This window comes from Colias philodice, chromosome 1 (genome assembly GCF_061535455.1).
Source record: "Colias philodice isolate Cphi_HAF_F1 chromosome 1, ilColPhil1 Martin Lab GWU primary, whole genome shotgun sequence".
Taxonomy (NCBI): Eukaryota; Metazoa; Arthropoda; class Insecta; order Lepidoptera; family Pieridae; genus Colias; species Colias philodice.
In genome coordinates, this window is record NC_143086.1 from 1,387,559 (window position 1) to 1,410,238 (window position 22,680).

Sequence of the window (22,680 nt, forward strand, 5' to 3'; positions counted from 1 at the left end):
ATATATTTTAATATGTTGTGTTATGTGTATAAGTGTATTGAAGTGTAGTGTATTACTTGTGTTTGAAAATAAAGAATAAAAACAAACCATTTGTAATGAGAGAATGAATAAATATCTAATAATTATTATAAGTTATAGTAATTGGTAATTCATACTTTGTAATAAATAATAAACCGTATTTTAAAATCGTATTGGTATTTATAAAGATATTAAGTTTAAACAAACAGCTGTAACAGGATATTACTACCATGTTTATTTATTTAAACTTTGATGATATCGGACTATGAGATCGACTATTATTGAACTCGAAAGCAAACTTTAATATTCTTCAGCAACGGAAAGAACAATAAAATTAGTTGTGTTCCAGTTAGGAAAATATTTATTTAAATTAACTTCATTGTTATTATATTTTTATACTATATACCTATTATGAGCATATATGTATAATGTTCTTACATATAGTACGCTTACACATCTAAACAAATTTGAATGAAATTCGGAATAAGTAGACCGGGAGATACTGACACAAAATTTCGAGTCATTTGTAACAGGATGGCGGTTCTACAGGGTTCTTAGTACGCAATGACAAAAATAAAAATGATGGTGTGAACGCTGGTACCGGCGGCTTAGTCGCGTGGAAGTTAGTCGAACTCGTCGGAAAATAGCGAAAGTCAAACGATTTGTAACAGTATGGCACTTATTTTTCCTGTAAGTTTGAGGATCAACGAATATAAATACAAAATTTCAAAGATCTAGGTGTTGGAAATCTTCACTTATATAAATTAATAATAAATTTATTTTTCAAGTATGACAGCACTTTTTCCCCCTACTAGAAGTATGGCAAATATAATAATGGTCACATTTTATCAAATACTCTCCAAAAAGCCAAATGCAATACTGGTACAAAAAGATAGGCGAAATAAAAAAAATTTGCAGATTTACGGCGGTATGGCGACCATTTGGAATCGTCCGAAAAGTATGGCATGGCGATTTTCGTAAATGGCTGCACGACGATGGTTACCTGTGCAAAAGTTAGCTTGGTACAAATGGTTGAATAATTGTTTTTTTTAAATCAACACATTCACGTCGGTATGGCGGGCTGTAAGTCATACCGGAAAAGTATGGCATGACACTACCGCCTACTTCTTTTTTATGGGCTATCGGTAAATTCTAAAATTTTTGTGTTACAAATCGTTTGACTTTCGCTATTTTTCTGACGAGTTCGACTAACGCCCACGCGACTAACCCACCGGTACCAGTGTTCATACCATCATTTTTCTTTTTGTCATTGCGTACTAAGACCCCTGTAGAACCGCCATCCTGTTACAAATGACTCGAAATTTTGTGTCAGTATCTCCCGGTCTAAAGGAGTTGAATATCCATCAAACTTCAACGCTTAAAGAGTCCAAATAGTGGAGCTAATATAATATACCGTATTTACGCGAATATTTCGTATGTTCCTAATCGTGCAAACAAAAATACAATCTGGATGAAATTTGGCACAGATCGATCTATATTAACACTTGCTTTATCGGGTATCGCGTGAATGGAGCTAGTAAATGTATTCAAAATTGGATAGGTCAGCAATTTGATATTATTTGTCACTCGTTCGATGATCACATTTCATAACTGAGCAACAAAGGTTATTAATCCCGACACGCGAACGAATTATTTGAATCACGATACAGTACTTTACAGGGGCAGACAGAGTTTCTTTCGTATTAATAAATGCGAAAGAAACTTTGTTTGTCCGTCAGTCTCTTCGCCTCAACACTGAACCGATTTGGATGGAATATGACACAGAGATAGCTTAAGACCTCAATAAAGACATAAGATAGTTTTTATCCCGGAAATTTCACGGGTGCGGGAACTATGCGGGTTTTTCTTTAACTACTTACGCGGTTGAAGCCACGGGCGGGAAGCTAGTACGATAACAATTTTGTACTTTGTTATCAACAAATTGAAATTTACAGTGACGATGATTAGCTAAATGAGGAGTGAAAGCTGCATAAATATTAAATAGGTTATGACAGTTCTGAGATTGACGCGGACTGCTTGGGTTTTGTTGCGTTTATTCTTTGTAATCGTCTGGTAATCGTTTTATGAACCGATTAGGCACGTTCCTATGATTGAAATGCGAAATCTATCGAATGCTTTCTGTCACATTTTCTGCTAAACCCCTGGTTTGATAAAATTTAGACCAGGAATAGATTAAACCTTGCAAAGTATTTAGGAGGTACTTGGGCTTTTTTGTCAAGAAAACAATGTTTTGCGATTGCGGTTGATGAGAGTTAATAGCGGAGATAAAGTGAAACCTCGGGAAAAAAGGTAGCTCATAAAAGGGGATTTAAGTAATATTACAATGCATAGAAAGAGTGTGGAATTTTAAAGTTAGATGCTTTCAATGAGCCGCCGTCGGAAAATTACGTGGAGCGCTTCACTCTTATTCAATGCTTTAAAATCTATCGAGGCGGTTATTAGCCGTGGATTATTAAAGCGCCTCTGAACATCAATCGGCGGGTGCCTAGCTTCCGCCCGCCTTTACATCTTCATGGATATTATAAAATCGCGGAAGCAGGAGATAATTTGCTTGAAGTGCAAACTGAAATTGTTCCAATGAGAACAACTTTATCGGACTTATTATTGGGTTTACCAAGGAATTGAACTTTGAAACGAAGCGAAAGTGCACGCGTATAGTTTACAAAGAACTTTAAACGGTTAAGAGGAAGGAAGACTGCATCAGCTCGAACAGCTGTGCTAGAAACTGCCGTGTTCGCTAATTAACTGGTTTGAAATTTTGCGTTTTCAATTTCCGAGTTGCGGTATGATATTTTCAAATGATCAATCGTTCGCAAATAATATGTATTGTTGAAATAATTGTTTATTAATTGACCATAATGTATTGCCTTTGATTAATTAAGTCCATCAGCAAGTGTAATAATAGTGTTTGTGCATCACTAATTAACTCGACGAGCCTTTGAAACGTACCTTTAAATTGGAATGCTTTACCCGATTCCATAAAATAAACATGTATTCGAATTTGATGTTTGATTTTGCATAACCAGACCAACACGTGCGGGTATTACGTTCGATTATTATTTGCGAATCTCGCTGTGTTTTTTCACACTATTTTTAATGGAATATTCTTTCATTATATTTCAATGAGTATAATAGATTTCCGTCGGTGGAGTAATAATTAATTGGAGTTCTGCTTTTCGTCAATTTCATTACGACAACAAGCTTACACGGGGAATATTGTTTTGTCATATTACTTAAGGGTATAAAAAATAGTTAAAAACTTGTATGAGGCATTCAGGAATGTAAGTGCACAAGCATTTTCATAAATAAATTCTTAAGGATTTTGGTTTATACGTGGTGACACGGGAATAGTTTCTTGTTGTTGCATTCCGAATCTGCAATATAACCGTATAAAAATGTATTTAAAAATATTTTCAGCAACCGCGCGTATGTAAATTTATTTTTTTGAGTTTAAATTCATTATTATTATACTTAATTTAAAACATTATGTTCTTCTTCCAACTATCCCTTTAATATACTAAGTTAATTATAATATGGCGTTGTTGGCCTTCCTTCGATATGTAAGGCCAGTAGGGAAGGCTATTATAAATTTTTAATACTCATGTATTTTTTCTCAGAAATTCGTGCTTCAACTGTATTTTTGTCGTATAAATTTTGTTCTAGAAAATATTTGCTAAGTATATAAATTTTAGATTGCAATTTCGATCAATAAATGGAATTTGTATAAATCTTTTTTGTTTGTTGTTACTGTTTAGATGTACACATACTACAACTTCGAACATAACTATGTTGACTTATGTATGACTATCAACTGATAGTGGATGTTAATCTTCTTATATATAAAAATGAATCGCAAAATGTGTTGGTAAGCGCATAACTCGAGAACGGCTGAACCGATTTCGATAATTCTTTTTTTATTATATTCCTTGAAGTACGAGGATGGTTCTTATGTAGAGAAAACATAAATATGTACCACGGGCGAAGCCGGGGCGGACCGCTAGTTTCATTATAAAAATTAATTTTCTATAAAATTTGTCTGAATTAATAATTTAGTATTTAGAGAAAAAATCATAATACATAATATATTATTCCAGAACCCAAAAGGTTAATAAAAATAGACATTGTGTTTTATACACAAATATCATAATATTATAAAACATTTATAACTTTTATTAGGAGATCCAACTTTAAATTAGGAGAACATAAATACACAACAATATTAGAAAATACAAATCTCGAAAGTATCGCAAAGATCGCAGTCAACGTATCTGCGCCGTATTGTTAACAAAGATCGACGTGTTTTAGCAAAACGTGCAAAATGTTCTCGCGTTATATTCGTAGCAAGCACTTCGTAGCTCGCGGAGGCGATGACGTCATCCCGGTTTTGATAAGGTGCACAGTGCATAACGTCCGCTGGCTACCATCGGACGCTACGCGTACGGCGCAGCGCGAGTGTATATTGCACGGTCAAAGTTGTTAGACGCGTTTCGAAATCGCTCCTACGAATAAACTTTTCGATTGCTAATATCTGCTACGGCCTACTATGATTTTTGGGGATTTTTTCTTTGGGTTTTATACATTTTTTTAAATTTAATTTACGATATATTATATCGCGGACTTTGATTTTGCATAATTTAAACGGGGTTAACTTTGCACTCGACAGTATTGTCGCTGATTCATTTCGTTTTAATTGTTCCTGTGATTCATCAAGGCAGGGAGTGATAGGATTTTAAGCCTGAGAGCGTTTGCAATCGCGTTTATCCCGCAGTCCCATCTTGTCGCCGATTGATTTTGAGGTGAGAACGCAAAGCTAACTTGTTGTTAATAATTATTATTGCAACTAAACAATATTTTAGCGATTTATTTATATACTTTTTACTTATGTATCGTATTTTATGAGATCTCACTTACTTACTATATATTGAAAGCAGTTTCTTAAATCTTATTTATTCAATTCGCAACATAAAAATAGGGTGTCTGATAAAAATGTTAAGTGAATATAAGAAAAACAAATAAGATCGTGACGCTCGCGAGTATTTGTTTAACTTATGTTTAAATTGATTTTGTTTCGATTAGTTTCTACCCTCTGTTTGCAATAGAATATCAATAAAATTCTAGAAACAAATGCGTCACATGCTATGCACACTCCGCCCAGAAGCAACAAGTGACGCCTATTCCTATTACGGCTTAATCCAACCGGGATGTTCATGGTACAATCTCTTAAGTAACCGTATTAATGTAGGTGTATATTGGCATTTTTATGATATTCCCTGGATAGGGTATTAGAAGCTTCTCGATGTAGTATGGAAAGTACTAGATAAAATATCGAAAAACTGCTCTCCGATTCGATGTACATAATATGGTAGCATATGGTCAAACTATGGACTATTTTTTTTTTCTATTCTATAAAAAATATATTTAAATAAAGCATTTGTATGCCATAAAACCAAAATATCAAATATGTTATAACGATTCAAAAGTGCTTCTAGAAGAAGTCTCATTGTATAAATACATTTTTGAGTTTGAAAGAGATAGAAAATATTGAAAAGGGATAGGTATATAAGTAGCAGCAATATACAAGTGTGACATAGTGGGGCGTGGCTTCAGCCTCCTCCCACTAGTTGTTAACCAATGTTCACGTTGGCCAGGTGCCCCCGGCGCCCACAGAGCCTGCGCCTTCGCCGCCGTCGGAGCACCGGCAGCTGTCCGCAGAATCGACTATACTTGGATCTGGCCTATCGTTTTATGATGTAAGTACTTTTTTTAATTTTTTTTTCTAATTTTTAGATTACGCTTCCGTGATACAGTGGCCAACGCGTTTTGTTTTTTTTTTTGCATTTTTTTCCAATTTTTAGTTTCGACAGTGGACTTCACGTGAGCGTAGAATCGAGGGATCTTGGGTTCGATAGCCAGTTTTGGTAGGGACTTAAAAAAAATTCTGTCTGGCACACTGAAGGCTGATCTTTTTTGAACTTTTTTTAAAGTGGGGAAATAATATTTACTTTTTCGTGAAGAAAATTGATCATTGACATAGAAACGTATGCGTCATACCCTACAACGGAACATAATATTTTTTTTTATGTTATGTATTAGGAAATCTGTCTAGCCGGGCTGAAATTAAATTACGCAGATATTGGAAACAAAGGGTGGTTTGGTTACCATCATAACAGTGAGTCAAAACGGATAGTTAGCGGGATGTTTTCGGCAGAAGGGTGCTTTGATACCATAAGTCATAACTGATAGATAGTTTACGCTACTATTTTAATAAGAATTATGTGTAATATCATAATCTTTTTATTTATTTATTTATTCAGTTTCACACATCTTATGTGTGATATCATAATCTTTTTATTTATATATTTATTCAGTTTCACACAATTTTAAAGTTTGTTTGATTTAATTGAGACTTTAAAGTACACTATAGACTACTAATTTTACAAAGAGGAAATGAGATTTTTAGTTTGTCTTCTACATTTAAAATCAAAAACTACCTGTATAACTAACCTACTTTAACAATTATTTAAACATAAGAAAGTTATGTAACTAACAACATAGTTTTCATCTTCATCAATACCGACTAATCCCGGGCGAGGCCACGACAAGCGCCTCGAAGCAAACGAGATAATTTTACATTAAGATCTGTCGTAATTAAAGCTTCAATAATTCCTGCTAATTAAATCGCTACAGTGCCGGGTAATAGCTTCCAGCTTGTTATAAGTATTTACTGATTCGTTAGGTTGCTAATTAATTAGGAGCGTGATTTCGAAGTGTACTAGTGCGTTATGATATCGAGTGGAGATTCAATAGAGCGTTTGTTGCAGAATGACGACTACTATTCTATGGTGAGGGGGAACAAGTACATGTCGGAGACTGGTGTAAAGCATCTCATGATGAACGGGGCTCTCAACTTCGTGCCGGCACAGAAGGTCGACCCTCCACAGGTTAGTGGCATATTTGGATTTACACAGGTTGTCGTGAAGATCTTCATACAATATTTGGGCGGATTGACCAACTTAGAAATATATTGCAACTTTAATAGGTAACAGGTTGCTGTGAAAGAACTTCATATAATGTATTTAGGCGGTGTTATCAACTTTTTAACAGAACGGTGCCGAAGCTCGAAAGGTTTTAAGAACCATGTTTTAATAGATGGTCTCGTCTGTTTTACTGATCGACTTTTATTAGGATAAAAGTCCTACCAATACCACAGTATAACTTTTTTATTGGTGACGAGGATCGAGGTCATGGTCTGGGGGCCTTTCAGTTGATGTGCTTAACTACTGTTAAAGGTAGACCGTGTATATCTTACTAGTTTGTAGGTGTTTCAAAAAGCTTTAGGGTTCGACTATGGCTGTGGCGACGCGTTCAGTTGTATATCATTAATTTATATCACTTATTACAACATTACAATATGTAATATATTTTTATGTATGGAATTTTAAAATAATTCAAACGACCATATCATTAGAACTAAAAATCATTTAAAAAATTAAAAAAAGAACACTTAATTCACTGCATTCACATTTATCTAATGATCTTATTTATATACAACAGTTATGTTAGTTTAACCAATATAACTCAAGACTTCGTAAGATGTTAATAACAATAAAATAACACTTTAATTTTACAAATGAACAATTTCTAGCCGGGCGTAACCCGGGAGCAGATAGTAGGTATATGTAAATAATTAACCAAGTGACACCAACGGGGAAGTTCATCAGAGACTAGATGCAAGAAGTATTTACCACGATACCTAATACGAAGTAATTTAATTATCAAAAAGCTGTATGCTGTCGAAAGTTACACCAACAAAATTGTACCTGCTAAATCAATTAATATTTGATATAACTTTAATGCTGACAGAGTAGTGAATCTGTAAACTCGAAATCGGATCCCGAGTTTTAGGTGAATGGCAACTTTTCGTTCGCTGGCGTGACGACTTTTGTTTAGACATCATAGAAACACTAGCAACCTTCGAGAACTTCTATTTTCTTGGTGTTTGTATTATAAACTATGATTTTCTTATAAATATTATAAAAAGGATAGATTTCTTTGTTTGTTACTATACTACTGAAGAAACTAATTGTTCAATTTTGAAAAATATTTTACAATTAGTATCTAATACATATTTAACGCATAACATCAGTTTTTAATCCGATTCAACTTGAGAGAAGCCGGGACGACCGATCCGATATTTAATACCTTTAAAGATTAATGCGACAAAATAATTTCAGGGAATGCAATGCAATAATTTCATCCGAAATCATATGAGACCGCACTTATCTGATTTTACAATTAGATATATTAAAGTAAGTGCTAATTGGTAGTGGTGGCTGCTTAATGTCATATGGCTCGTGCTCCATCGCTTGCTCTGCCACTACACGTATATAAAAGCATCTCTAATGAAGTGTTGTCAATAGCAACGGTAATATCTCGAATCGAACGTAAATTAAACTACAAAAGATTAAAACAAACATTAAAACAACACGGTTTATAAATTGAACTAAAAATTGTTTACGTTCATCTTGTTTAGTCTGGCCATCGGATTAAATAAAAAACAAATCATGAAAAAGCCGAGCTAAAGTGCATTTCACGTGTCTGATTTCGTTTTGGTGTACTTTTCCCAAAAGTAAAAGGATTTTTCCCAGGTGCAGCGGATTAATAAAGACTTAGGCGCTGACATACTTTTAGTCAACGTGGTCCGAAACGCATCTAGCCGTTGATTTAAATCCTATCACCTTCCTGCATGTCGCCTCGACCCCCACTTACATGCACGGAGCCACCCTTAATGTTATTATTTTCATCATTTAACTTCACCATTGTATGACGCTTCATAGAATTCAGCCACCTACCAAATTTCATCAATATTGCGCCCGTCACGGAATAAATTTTGACCGACGGGTACTACCAGCCAGTGAAGTTTTTGTTATTTGTATTCCATTGTGGAGTACGCGTAAAAATAAATATTTTTTTCTTTTATTTGGCAATACTCGTATTTTGTAGCGAGTATTCTGGCTCAAACTCAGCGTCTATTCGTAATATTGAGCTCTCAATATATCCGTAATTGCCTCGCTTGAGTTGCAGCCGGTAACGTGATTGCACGGGATTTAGTTTTGTTCCCGAATCACACATTGTTATTGGGGATTTCCATTTGAGAAATACTCTGCACTAAACCCGGAGGCTGAAAGCACGAGGTGTGTTTAATACAACCGTTATCCCCTTCCTGTTATTACAGTATATGTGTTATTCCCTTTCAGAGAGACGAAACAGACTATATTGTGAATATTTGAGTATACATGTAACTTTAAGCTTTGTGTCAGTTCGAAGTACAAGTTATATGCTTTCAATTAATTGTGGAAGGGATTCCTTTTTAAACGGATTCGTAATGCTACAAAATATTTTCATAATCATGAAAAAAGGTCTTAACTATAAACTAGTGTCTTTCCCTTAACTACAGCGCAGCATAAACCAATTTGGCCACTTACGTCGCAGCTTCACATTAAAAATTTCCTCTATAATTTCTTTTCAAAGTCTTCTCGGGACGCTCGGCGATATCTATCAAGTTACTGGAAAATTCCTGACCGACGTCATACATTTTTAAAAACGATATTGCATTTATGTAGCCTCTGAACATTTTCCACCGCACGTTCTCGTTTTGCCCCGCAAATTGGTTTAAATATGTCTCCTTGATATTTTACATTGTCGTTTCGATGGTGTATCTTAAAAACCCATCAAGCTCACATAATTAAATTTCGTTAGTGAATTGTTTTAGCGGTGGTTAACGTCCGTCGACGCACGTGGTTACAGCGTACAAATATTATACACAACAATTATTATATTACTAGATACACAAATATTATATTACTAGATTTCCGCCCGCGGCTTCGCCCGCGTTTTCAAAGGAAAACCCGCATAGTTCCTGTTCCCGTGGGATTTCCGGGATAAAACCTATCCTATGTGTTAATCCAAGTTACCCTCTATATGTGTGCTAAATTTCATTGTAATCGATTCAGAAGTTTTTACGTGAAAGAGTAACAAACATCCATACATCCATACAAACTTTCGCCTTTATAATAGTATTAAGATAAGATTAAGATCGTTGATTCGCCTCCAGGCTCCAGCTTGTCAATATGAAACTGTGCTAATGGAAATTGGAAGTTGCGTGAAATTCACGAAATAGCGGGTGCCGGTCACTGAAGGTCTGTGAGGTTTCCTTTTATATAAATACACCTCGTTAGTTCGGTCGGATTCCAATCCATTTCCGTAAGCTTCCGTTAGCTACCCTTTGCTATTTCCGCCATTACAGTCTCGACAACAGGAAGGCGCCTGCTCCCCAGTCTGCTATCATAACTGAAATGGCTTCTCTAATATAGTATTCAATAGATTTTGATAGAATTCGGTTCAGACGTTTGGAATATCGAATGATCCCGTTTGACATAATTTACCCCAAGTGCCTTGATAATAGTTCTCTTCATTTTGAGACATATCTCTCGCTCCAAACGCCATTTCTTGCAAAACATTTGAAGAAGACCCATTACATTAATTATTTTTGCTGAACCATTGGCAATGATACGGATCTCAAACTTAAGTTCTCCCTAGACTGAATAATACAAGAATGACATGCGTTTACGTGAAAGTGAGGAAAAAAGTTAATCATACATTTTACTGTAGTTCGCGTCCAGCCTTATTTAGTGCATGGAATCATGCGTGTATGTCAGTCATATATGCAGATATCTATACTAATATTATAAAGCTGAAGAGTTTGTTTGATTGTTTGTTTGTTTGTTTGTTTGTTTGTTTGAACGCGCTAATTTCGGGAACTACTGGTCCGATTTAAAAAATTCTTTCGCTGTTAGAAAGACCATTTATCGAGGAAGGTTATAGGCTCATCACGCTACGACCAACAGGAGCGGAGCCACGTGGGTGAAACCGCGGGGAGCAGCTAGTTGTAGTATAAAAATAGAAAGTATCATCAATCAGCTTCCAGCAAGTACCTAGTTTACATATAAAGTATCAAAACGATAATTCCGGCATGACACCACGTAACGCATGTCATGCTGTAGGTATTACCGTCAAAAAACAACATTCGTTCGAAATTAGGTCTTTTGCTAATAACAGATACATAGAATTGTGTTATAATAGCACACAAGTGCACTATAAAAGCCTTTCAGCGAAATCCAAAGCTGTAGATTACTCCGTAAGATTCTAGAGAGTACACAAGCTAAAGGCTTATGCTAAAATGCCCATTTGGAATTGGCAAAGTGTAAGAATCGCAGACGAGCGGTGTTTACACTTGAATATTTTGTAGTTTATCTCCTTTTAATTGAATAAAATCTACGCACTAGCATATAAGGCGGTTTTGCTTTTGTGTTCCTGTATTTCTTTGTTTGTTTAATCCAAGTTTAATCGGATTAAATTCTTCCAGTCTTATATAGGTGATATAAAGCAGCATAACTACGGCGAGTTTCAGAGATTGTTAGGTAACAGTAGTTATAGATTCACTAAAGTTGTAACGTAAACTTTTGTTGACTATTCACAGCGTTTCAATGCAAAATCACTCAATAGGTTTGAAGCGAATTGTTAGTTTCAATACTCGTCACTGAATCAGTCTATTGGATAGTGAAACATATTTAATTAAAATTCCGAAAATAATATTTACAGGTTATTTTCAATCTGCTAACGAATTTTATTATTCATGGACGATTAAAAACGATTTAAAATAAGACATGGAAATATTTTCCAGTTAAAAGCATTCGATTTTTATTTATTTATAGTAATATGATATTTTTAAAAGTTATTTAATTATATCAATGCTTTCATTGATGGTAGGAATAGGTGTACAACACACACATTTCTTAACTTCTATTAGAGTACAATGTAATGGCAGCACGATTACAGCTATTGCTATAAGGTAGATAGATGATGAATAGATCTAAACTAACAATCTGATTAGGCGTTGTCGAATTAATTTTATTTTCACCATGCACAAAATCTTATAGGCTTCCATAGACGTGCGCTAATAAATCCACCGAATATTATATAAACAATGAACAAAGATTTCCGTTTGTGTTTCCGACGCTGCTTCGTCAATACATATTCCATGTTGCATTTGTTTTTATATGTGTCGAATACAATGGTATTATCAGAATTGAAACACATTGAAACGAGATCCTGTTTCAGTGGAAAGCCAAATAAAATATTTCTACGAAAGGTGATGTAGCGAATTTAATAGATCAATACGTGCGGTGCTTGTTTCACGTTTTTAGTGGGTCAAGTGAAAAAAGGACATAATTGTTGGTCCTTTGCAATGTAACACCACAAAGGATTTGCAGCGTTGTTCACACGTAACTTGCGACGCTCGCTTTGACTCGTTTTAACGACATCTATACTAGTGTAAGAAGAGCCTTGTTATACGCTTCGAAGCGGAAGCTGCATATGGGGGTAATTATTTTATCCTTGTGAAACTTGTAAATTCAGCGTTATAAAATGTATGACACAGTACCGTGATAAATGATGAATATATGTCGGTAATATAATACTGTGTTTCGGTTTTAATAACTCCTCACGTCGCGTACCTAATCTTTGATATTTTCACGATCTTTTAATTAAAATTAACCAAATAAGAATAATTTTATATTTAACTAGGTTTCCGCCCGCGGCTTCGCCCGCGCAGTTCCCGTTCCCGTGGGATTTCCGGGATTGCGTCATTTTCCGGGGATAAAAAGTAGCCTATGTCCTTTCTCGGGTATCAATATATATAAATATCTCCATACCAAATTTCATGAATATTGGTTCAGTAGTTTAGGCGTGATTGAGTAACAGACAGACAGACAGTTACTTTCGCATTTATAATATTAGTATGGATTACATACCTATCATTTGGACATAAGAAGGATTACAAGGACTATAGGATTAATAAATAGATATTTATTAATCCTATAGTCCTTATTGGAAGGAGTATGCTTTTAAGTTAATTCTTTCTAATGGTAGACCATCTCGTTAATCTACCGGTTACTATATTTATCTACACGTATTACATCAAACCTGCACTAAATAAGCATCGCCCTCGTCTTTTGAAAACTATAGAACGTATATGATTGCCTATTAACATTTGTATTAGGTATTAGTTTAGGATGAATATATTGTGTCCTTTTAAAGAACCAAGTTTCCAAATTATAAATTTCAAAGGACGTTTGTACCTGATATGTTTGATGTGTTCACTATACTCCAACCATTCAATCTAACTATGAGATAGAATAGGTATTGCACTTCCGTTTGTGTACACACTTGTACCTCTTGCGCTTGTACGCCTCAGAACTAGTGTTCAGGTTTGCTTCGCCAAAATTCAAACATGAAACTTTCATCTAGTGATATTGTGTTTCAAAAAGGATACAAATGTGAACGTGAGAATATGGAAATGAATAAGCAAAGAGTTACAAATAGGTTATAAATTCACAGTCATATTAAAAAGGCGATAGATTTGTATTTTAGTTATTGTAATAGGCAGTGCCGGGGCGAGCAACTAGTGTAAATGTATAAATTAAATAGCAGACTTTTGTTCCAATTAATTCATATCGTCAATGTTTTGTTTTCATCAAACATATCGAAATAAAAATATTTTTAAGTGATCAATATGTAAATTAATATTCAATTTTTCATGCAATCCAATTATTTGTTTTTCCAATAATAACTTGCAATATTTTACATGCACTCTAAAGCTTAACAATAATTGAAAGGATTATTTGCAACGTACGAATACGTTACGAATGTTTTAAATCCCTTGTAACGACTGTAATTCCTGGAAAGTAGTATAAAAGGAGAAGCGAAAACTTTTTGTAGACTACAGTTTTTTGTTGTTAGTTCTTAACTATGGCAAACGAAAGACTGGCTACATATTTGGTATAATTGTTTCTTTGGTAATATGGTCTAAGATCCGAACATAAGGCGAAATTCAACGGCGTGATAATAGAATGAGACCAATTTTATAATTAATTTAGTCTATTAAAAAATGTATTAAAAATGGGTTGACTGGGAAAATCCTGGACAGGACATTTTTAATGAATTAAATTTTTTTTATTTTTTATTAATTGCAGTTTCGAGATAATAAAACAATTTTGTAATAAAACAGTGCTGACATAATTTTTTTTTTCATCATCCTATCAAGTGAAAGTAACTGGTACCGACATACCTGTTTATACCTGCCAACCTAGCCGTTTGTCCCGGTAAATATTAGAAAACGACTATTGCACATTCTGTAGGTTTCATACTTTAAGTCTATTATATTTTTTTTTATTATCTTGATACTGCAATTATTTAAAAAAAATGTTTTTTTTTTTAAATTCATTAAAAATGTCCTGTCCAGGATTTTCCCAGTCAACCCATTTTTAATACATTTTTTAATAGACTAAATTAATTATAAAATTGGTCTCATTCTATTATCACGCCGTTGAATTTCGCCTTATGTTCGGATCTTAGACCAATATAACTTCGTTTATAAGTAGATATACTAAATATAAAGAAAACCAACATTTTTGTCTATATATTTGTCCGGTTATTCCATTTCAACTGATCATGATAAAACTTTTATAAGCAAGTAAATCAATAGTAATTGAATGAGAGACGAGTTCTAAGAAATAATCTCTAAGACAATATCGCAGGCACGGTATGTTGTTAAGTAATTTGCAACTATAAACTGTTGTATTGAACAAGAGGAGCGTAACGAAGGTAATTTTTATAAATTACAGAACAGATACGAAACGAGGCAGCAATTTTACTTTACACAATAAATGCAGTAGTATTTATATTATAACTAAATAGGTAAAAAAAGTACGATTGCTTTCTTGCTAACGTTAAAACTAAGGACGCAGGGATTTAAGACGCTCAAGTTTAGGACCAACTGAAAAAACAGGTCAAGAATCCAAAAGCGTCGTTCTTGCAAAGTTCAGGGAACTGATGATAGTACCAAAGGAGCTTCCCTAAAAGAAAGCAAATCAGTGAAATTAGTATTAGAAATGGATTTCCCTCGTACTTTTCAAGGAGTCTCGGTACCTCACTTATACCGGGATTAGAAGCAAGAGCCAGACGGTAGACAAAGCCTAGATATACTTTGGATTTAAAAGCGTAATTATTCTGCTTTGTATTATATATAATATATGTTTGTATAATATTATTATGCTGTTAGCGCTCATGCTTCTGACCGACTGGTCTAGAAATCAATTCAGCTCTCAAACGATATGACGTTTTATATATATATGCATATAGAATTTCAATTTCCGTGAACACTACGCTATTAAACTAGAAATTGGTGTTCGTAGTTATATAATAACTGTGACCTTTAGTAACAGCTTTTCGATGCACGTCTATTGCACAATCAGCTAATTAATTAGGTATAGGATTAGGGGGCTAGGGGGTATAAGCTGTCTTTGTTTTGATGTTCACATTTCTTTCATCTAACCCATTACATATTGCATCCAATCAGGGATATTTGAAAAAAGCGCAAGGGATTGTTCGTAGAACAGATTGTGGTAGAATGAATTAAGATTATTAACAAATGAAACAGTAAAATTGCTGTACACGCTCCTGGCCAGCTTTCAATTACAGAGGTTCATTAGTTATTAGGTATATACATTACTAGGAAAATATCGTTATTATATGTTTATAGGTTAAAAGTAACACGTGCAAAAATATGAGGCCAAATGAAATTGCCTCTTAACTTCGCAGACGAGGCATTCTTGTACCTATGCATTTCGCGTTATCTTCGAACGTTCCCGGTACCAATTTATATCACCTTACTTCTTTAAAGATTATTTTCGCAACAAAAATCCTTTTTCTGTTAAGGTAATAATTACGAGACATTATTTGAAACTCACAAATTCAATCACTTTAATAAATATACATAAGTTGAGTTGAAGTGATTAATTTCAAAAGGTGCGCTTTTTTTTAAATTTCCATTTTTAAATACGGATGATAGTTGCAGCCTCAGATTAATTATAAAATAAAAAGCAGATGGAGCGTTGCCGAACTTAAACCGAATGATTTATCGTCATTTCCATAAAGCTATGTATGCTATCATTTCGCCGCTGCACTGTACGTACACAGTGTTTCTGTGTGCGTGTTATGTCACCAGATATTGAAAAATTTCACAAATTTTTCCCCGAATACGGAAGAAAGCAGTTTATGTTTTTCGAGTGAATATTTCTTTGACACGCCCTGCAGTATAAACCGTTGGACCGATTTTGAGTTGTGAGGTGTCATTGCAATCATCTGAATTATTATGGTAGTGGTAGTAGTGACGTAGGCTAAATAAACAAATACTCCGAAGATTCATAGGGCCCGATGTTCTAGAGGTTGGGTTATGGAATTTGATCGACGCGACGACGAGCACATGCGTCAATATTATGCCGAGCGGTGAATCTCTTTCTGCAAGCATCGTGAACACTGACTCCTCCGTCTAGCTTTTTTAAAAAAAGTTCATCCTCTTTGCGGCCACGCTCCACACTCGAGTTAATTAGAGTTTGGATGCCACGTTTTTTTTTACAATTACCACTGTACTGTCACCTTCCTTGAGTGCCAGCCGACACACAAAGCAGACTCCCGGAGGAACCGACATTTTTAAAACTATTTAGCCTGACTTCGTTCTGTTATGTCCGTACTCTGTAGTCTGTACGCTAACATGCTCACTCTACATCCTTTTCGCTTGTTCAGCATTTCTCAGCATTCCTGGCCTTTTCCTTAGATAGTATCCATGTTCAGTCTCTCTCCAAATTCAAATCCCGACTGCTGATAGGCTGTCGCTATACAAGCTGTACAGAATAATGAGAAAAAACTGCATCTTCTACATTTTCAAAATTTAATTCCACATTATATGACATAAAAAGTAATGAGGCTAGTCTCGCAGAAGCTATCGACAAACTCTCTTCTCAATTTCACAATGTATCAAATCTTTCAATTAACTTAAATATTAAATCAAAAATTGATAGTATAGTGGCACAGTATTACAATATTCCTCCTATACATATGTATTACAATAGTTCTTTCACGCTTAGTACTGCAAACTAAGCGTGTTTGCAGTACGCAGCGCGCGTCGCCCGACCCCCCGCCAGTTCCCCTTCGTTTCTCTGTGCAAGTACATTCGTCGCCGTACTGTAGGAAATATTTTGATAGTGGCTCGTCTCGAAGCGTCAATGCTGACGATATCATTCCGATCAGAAAACATAACAAATTCCATTCTATTTAGTAAACAAAACATCTTACATCCGGCTATATTAACTACTACGCAACTTTACCAAGAGCTTTTCGATAACTATATACGTAGACACATACCTGTAGATCGTAAGTTACCTTTAAGTATACAATTAAGTACATTTGTTATTATTAAACATTTCTTAGGTTGTTTGTTATAGTTCCAACAACAAAATCATTTTTGTATTACGTATTCCTTTAGTCGCCATACAAGATTACAGATTATTTTATTGTTTAGCTTTACCTACTCCGCATAATGGAAATAAGCCTTATTCTGGCTGCCTATAAAACATAATATTTCGTTTTTTTAAAAAGCCTTATCCTGAGAGTCTCATACCAGTTTTGCGGCCAAATTTAGACTGGCAACCTAGTCGATATATGTTCTCCTAATTAGAAATATACATAAAAGTTTGGTTTTAGCAAAAAAAACTGTGAACGCACTCATCTTGCGGTGGGATCTTAGACTATAAGGTTGCAGCCTTCAATAACGGACAATCTTTGTTTAGGACTCATTTGTTAAATATAGAATGGCAAGTTATAAATACAAGAGGAGTTTAGTAAAAGATTAATTTGTAAAACATTTATTTAAGAAATTATTTTTTACTATCTAATTATGTTGTAAGGCTTTTAACTTCCTTATCCGCTTTTGATGGATTAGCATCTTTAAAAGCGCAAATTTCCATTAATGAAAACCCCTGGACAACATATATTAAAGGAGATTAATATGTCACTAGAAATATTTTTTGAGCAAAATATGAAATTGCATAAAGCTCTTAGTGTAGGCAGGTATTAACAGCGATTGTGAATCAATAATCTTAATGGACCCTTTGAGGTATTACGCTGTGACTGTTACAAGTGCAGACGATGTTGACGTACAAATAAATATATTTTCATACGATTTTATTTTAAAAGTAAGTGCTTATTTATAGCACTCATGTTCTACCTGAAATATATGGTATAAAATCAGGCAAGTGCAGGGTGACACACATAGTGTTCGGAATAGGTAGGAATAAAATAATTAATGCTGAGGGTAGCGTGTGACGCGATATATTCAATCGGCCAACGGGAGCGGCTTTCGTCATCGCGACTCGGTTTTTGCATTCGCGATGAGAATTTTTTTTTGTTGGACTCGAGATTTTGCACTGGTAGGTTATTTAATTTGATACGGATTATCAAAAGCACTTCTCAGGAAGTTTTGGTTGCTTCTAATTGTTTTATATTTAATTTTGATAATCATAATAACGCCGCGGTTTGTACATAACGCGAGAATTATCACTACATAGTATAAAACAAAGTCGCTTTCTCTGTTCCTATTTCCTTATGTCCCTTTGTATGCTTAAATCTTTAAAACTACGCAACGGATTTTGATGCGGTTTTTTTAATAGATAGAGTGAATCAAGAGGAAGGTTTTAGTATGTAATTTATTAGGTTTTAGACAAAGCGGGCGAAGCCGCGGGCGGTAAGCTAGTAAATTTATAAAGAATAGAATGAATAGGCGATAAAACCAAAAATATCAATTTCAACGCGAAAATGGTTCGTTATATGAAACAAGTATTTAATGGCGACGTAGTGTGCCTGGCTGTACAATGGTGGTGACGTACATCGTTAATTTAATAAATAATAAATATTATAGGACATTATTACACAAATCGACCTAGTCCCACAGTAAGCTCAATTAAGGCTTGTGTTGTGGGTACTAGGCGACGATAAATATAATATTTAATAAATACATATATAGATAACACCCAGATCCAAGAACAAATATGTAATTGAGTTCATCACACAAATATTTGCCCTGACCGGGGATCGAACCCGGGACCGTCGGCTCAGTAGGCAGTTACTTTACCACATTTACAACCGCGTCGTCAAAATTGTATCCTTATATATAATATTTTGTTTAATCAATTATTCCCGTAAATATAGTTCCCTCCCCAAGGGATGTATTGTAGTGCCTGTGTATGACACCTGCAATATCGACATATTGCGATGTTTTTATTAGTGTAGATGTATACTTTGAAGCTTACCTTCTGCGAATTCACTAACGTGTGAATGCTATCGCGCCACAGCCGTTTCCGAAACAAATTTCCATCCGCTATTTTGCCAACACGAGTTTTGGTTTCGCCGCAATAGTATATATCTCAAACCCGATCTATATAGCGGTACATTCCTGAACTCATATGAGAGAAAGGTTTACTCCATCTAAAGTTTGATTCATAATAATAGTTAAATATACTCTTCCAGGTACCCTCCCTCCCAACGAAGAGTATGTCTCTACCATACGTGAACGTGGATAAACTTGATGTGGAATACAAAGATGGACAGATTGTAAGCGCCAGTATTGACGCCCTGGTGGATCTGCTGCGGCCTGGAGCGAGCAAATCCTTCGTGTTCACATTCTTGCTCTGCTCGAGACTTTTCGTCAAGCCGCATGAGCTGCTCGGCAAGCTGTGTAAGCGCTACTTTAAGAGCTACGACAAAGTGGTAAGGAATTTTCTTTGAAATTTGTAAAAAGTTTAATAATAACAAATAATTGTCTTTATTTCCCTTTACATAAAGTTGGTGACGTTGTTTTTGATTTTAAGTTAAAACTCAATGGGGAGATGAATTTCAGGATTTGATTGCCTATATCTTGAATGTAATTTTTCAGTTCTTAAGTATCACGAATGATTTGCAGGTTTTTTGATAAGCTTAAACAGTTAAATTTTTAGTTTTTATACTACCCCCCGGATTGCAACCACATTTAAGACCATATTCTACTTAAGCAAAAGATTTTGAGTTTTTATTATACATTAGATTTTGTTCATAATCCGAATCTACCAAACATTTCAGGGCAAATCAGAAATGAAGGAGTCAACAGAAAAAGAAGTCCAGGACATGGTTTCTCTGGTGCGTGTCGTGGACCAGTGGACCACAATGTTCCCGTACGACTTCCGAGATGATCGCGTCATGGCTCTGCTCAAGAGCATCACCCAGAGGTATGTATACTCGGATAGTAGCGAGTTTTAGGGTATCATCATTACATAGTATAAAACAAATTCGCCTTTTCTGTCCCTATGTCCCTTTGTACGCTTAAATCTTTAAAACTACGCAACGGATTTTGATGCGGTTTTTTTAATAGATAGATCGATTCAAGAGGAAGGTTTTAATATATAATTTATTAGGTTGTAGACAAAGCGGGCGAAGCCGTGGACGGTAAGCTAGTTTTATAATAAGATTGAAATCGAAATATTAAGAAAAAAATATAATCAACTTTTGTTATAAGGTGAGAAAAGGATTTGTATTAAAAAGTTTATAAATACAGTCTTCCTTGTCAAAAATAATCTTGGTATTTTGGAATGCGAGTACCAAGTTTTTTGGGTACAAAGGTATTTTGAAAATTGCGATTCAGAATGCTAATTTATTAGTGGAGTGTTTTTAACTTTAATAATTGTAACTGCAAGTGAGTCACATAGTAGTATGTGTACTTGAAGTGAACCAAGCTTTTATGGGATGCCAATTTTGGGAGGTGAATGCTGCTCTTTGAACTATTGTAACTATAAATGATAAATCAGATGTATATTTTTAAGTTCCTTACTCTGGATGGTTCCCTGTTAATTAGCTTTTTTCCAGAATTGTCTCAAGCTAATCTTGGTTTACAGACTTGATAGTTCCATAATTATATCTGACGAAGCTTGCAAATTCCCATTACGGTTAGTCGAGCCAAAGTATATTAATGAAAGCGAGTTATAATGTTCTGGATCTTTCCCGGATTAACCAGGAAACTGAGTAACAAATGCGCTGGCCTAGTTCGCAACTTACACTTGGGTCACAAGGCGACAAATTACTGAGCAGGATTTTAATTGCCTATTCATCTTAATAGAGCAAAATCATGTATAGAGATTGAGCGCTATTGCGAATGCAAGAAGCTTGTGTGCATATGTAAATATGTTCTAACGTTCACTGAATTTGAAATGCTTTGCGAAGGACCAACTTTCAATATGGAGATTTTATTTTATGTTTGTTTTAATCTATTATCTTCAAGTTTTGACCAGAATGACTTTTATTATTTTGATTAAATTGGAAGAGATTGCATGATGGAGAATATTCAAATAACACGTGTTCCCCAAGTTGGAATTGCATTATATTTTGTACATCAAAATAAGTTTTCTTCATCAGAGCCAAGTGAATAAACAATATAATTGTGTATACTGTATAGCATTGCGTATGTTTGTGTTATTTTATTACTATTCTATTATTAACGGTTTATCGTACAAAATGTTGAGTAAAAATCATTATTTATGTCACTGATCGATATTTCTCCTGACTTAAACGCAAGATAAATATTTATATAAAGTCTCTAAAGGGAGTAGAACCAAGAAACCCTGGTTTTGTTGTACCACTTAGCTCCTGGCAGCGTAACTGCCATGTCAAATGTATAGTCGATAGTAATTAGTCGTATTATACTCATTAGCGCTTCTATATAATTTTGCGAAATAATTAGCGACGTGTTTGGCTCCTTATTATTTAAATCCTGTCTGTGCTCCGTCAGCATACGAACTATTTAAATGTTATTAATGCTTTGCGACTGTAAGTTTCTATCTAGTGAGGAAATTGTATACAGCTATAGATGTATATTTTACTTGCATCACTAATGATTATAATTTGAATACGGATGTAAAAAATTTAGTTTCTGATACTTGCAGTGATTTTTATGTCTTTTCTATTCCAATAGTTAGAGAGTTTTTTTCTTTATTTGTTTTAATGAGAATCTCAGAAACTATTGAACCTGTTTCAATAATTCTGTCACCTTTGTATGTACGCGATCTCTAAGTGCTATAAGCTGCATACGCAAGCGTAAAGCGAGGGCGAATTTTCATTTTTAGAGCTCTTTAATCAAAAACGATTAAATTTCATTTTTCAGGTAGAGGAATTTAATCAAATTCGATTAAACACCTTTAAAAAATACTCAACGTGCACTGAAAACGTTTCAGGTGCGCCGCGGAACACATGTCGTCGGTGCGCGAGGACGTGTCGAGCATGCTCGAGCGTTTGCTCGACAAGCTGACTGCGCTCGAGCACTACGAGGAGTCGCTGGCCGACGTGCCGCAAGTCACAAGCACTGATTGCTTGCAACCGGTACGGATTTATTACCTGCTGTTAATCTATTTTAGTGCGTAAAAATAGACAATTTTTATGTATAGGGAAGCGAGAGTTGTAACAATTTTCAAAAATACTTTTATCTCTCGCGATATCTTGGCTTTTTTTTTATAGTGGGGAAATCTTCCAAAGATACCCACGGCCGCCGGGGATGGAGCCAAGGGTTATGTCGGATTCTTACCGACTAAAACCCCACTGTGTTCCGGCGATATCTTGGCTAGCTTATCACTAACTAAACTTTGATTGAAACTAACTATTCTTCTA

The 22,680-nt window shown here is 34.9% G+C and overlaps 1 protein-coding gene across 3 annotated transcripts in view; it reads left to right on the forward strand.

Moving 5' to 3' along the window:
- The window catches only part of LOC149490967 (ras-GEF domain-containing family member 1B-like), a 57,822-nt gene that overhangs the window by 10,802 nt on the left and 24,340 nt on the right, over window positions 1-22,680 (forward strand). For 2 of the 3 annotated variants that reach the window (XM_089696015.1, XM_089696024.1), the window contains exons 3-7: window positions 5,688-5,789; window positions 6,861-6,980; window positions 19,522-19,761; window positions 20,110-20,255; window positions 22,251-22,395. In XM_089696015.1, coding sequence (XP_089552141.1) covers window positions 5,688-5,789; window positions 6,861-6,980; window positions 19,522-19,761; window positions 20,110-20,255; window positions 22,251-22,395 — 753 coding nt within the window. Of the gene's footprint in view, window positions 1-4,575; window positions 4,836-5,687; window positions 5,790-6,860; window positions 6,981-19,521; window positions 19,762-20,109; window positions 20,256-22,250; window positions 22,396-22,680 lie in introns of those variants that run through there. The other variant, XM_089696031.1, reaches the window with a different exon arrangement.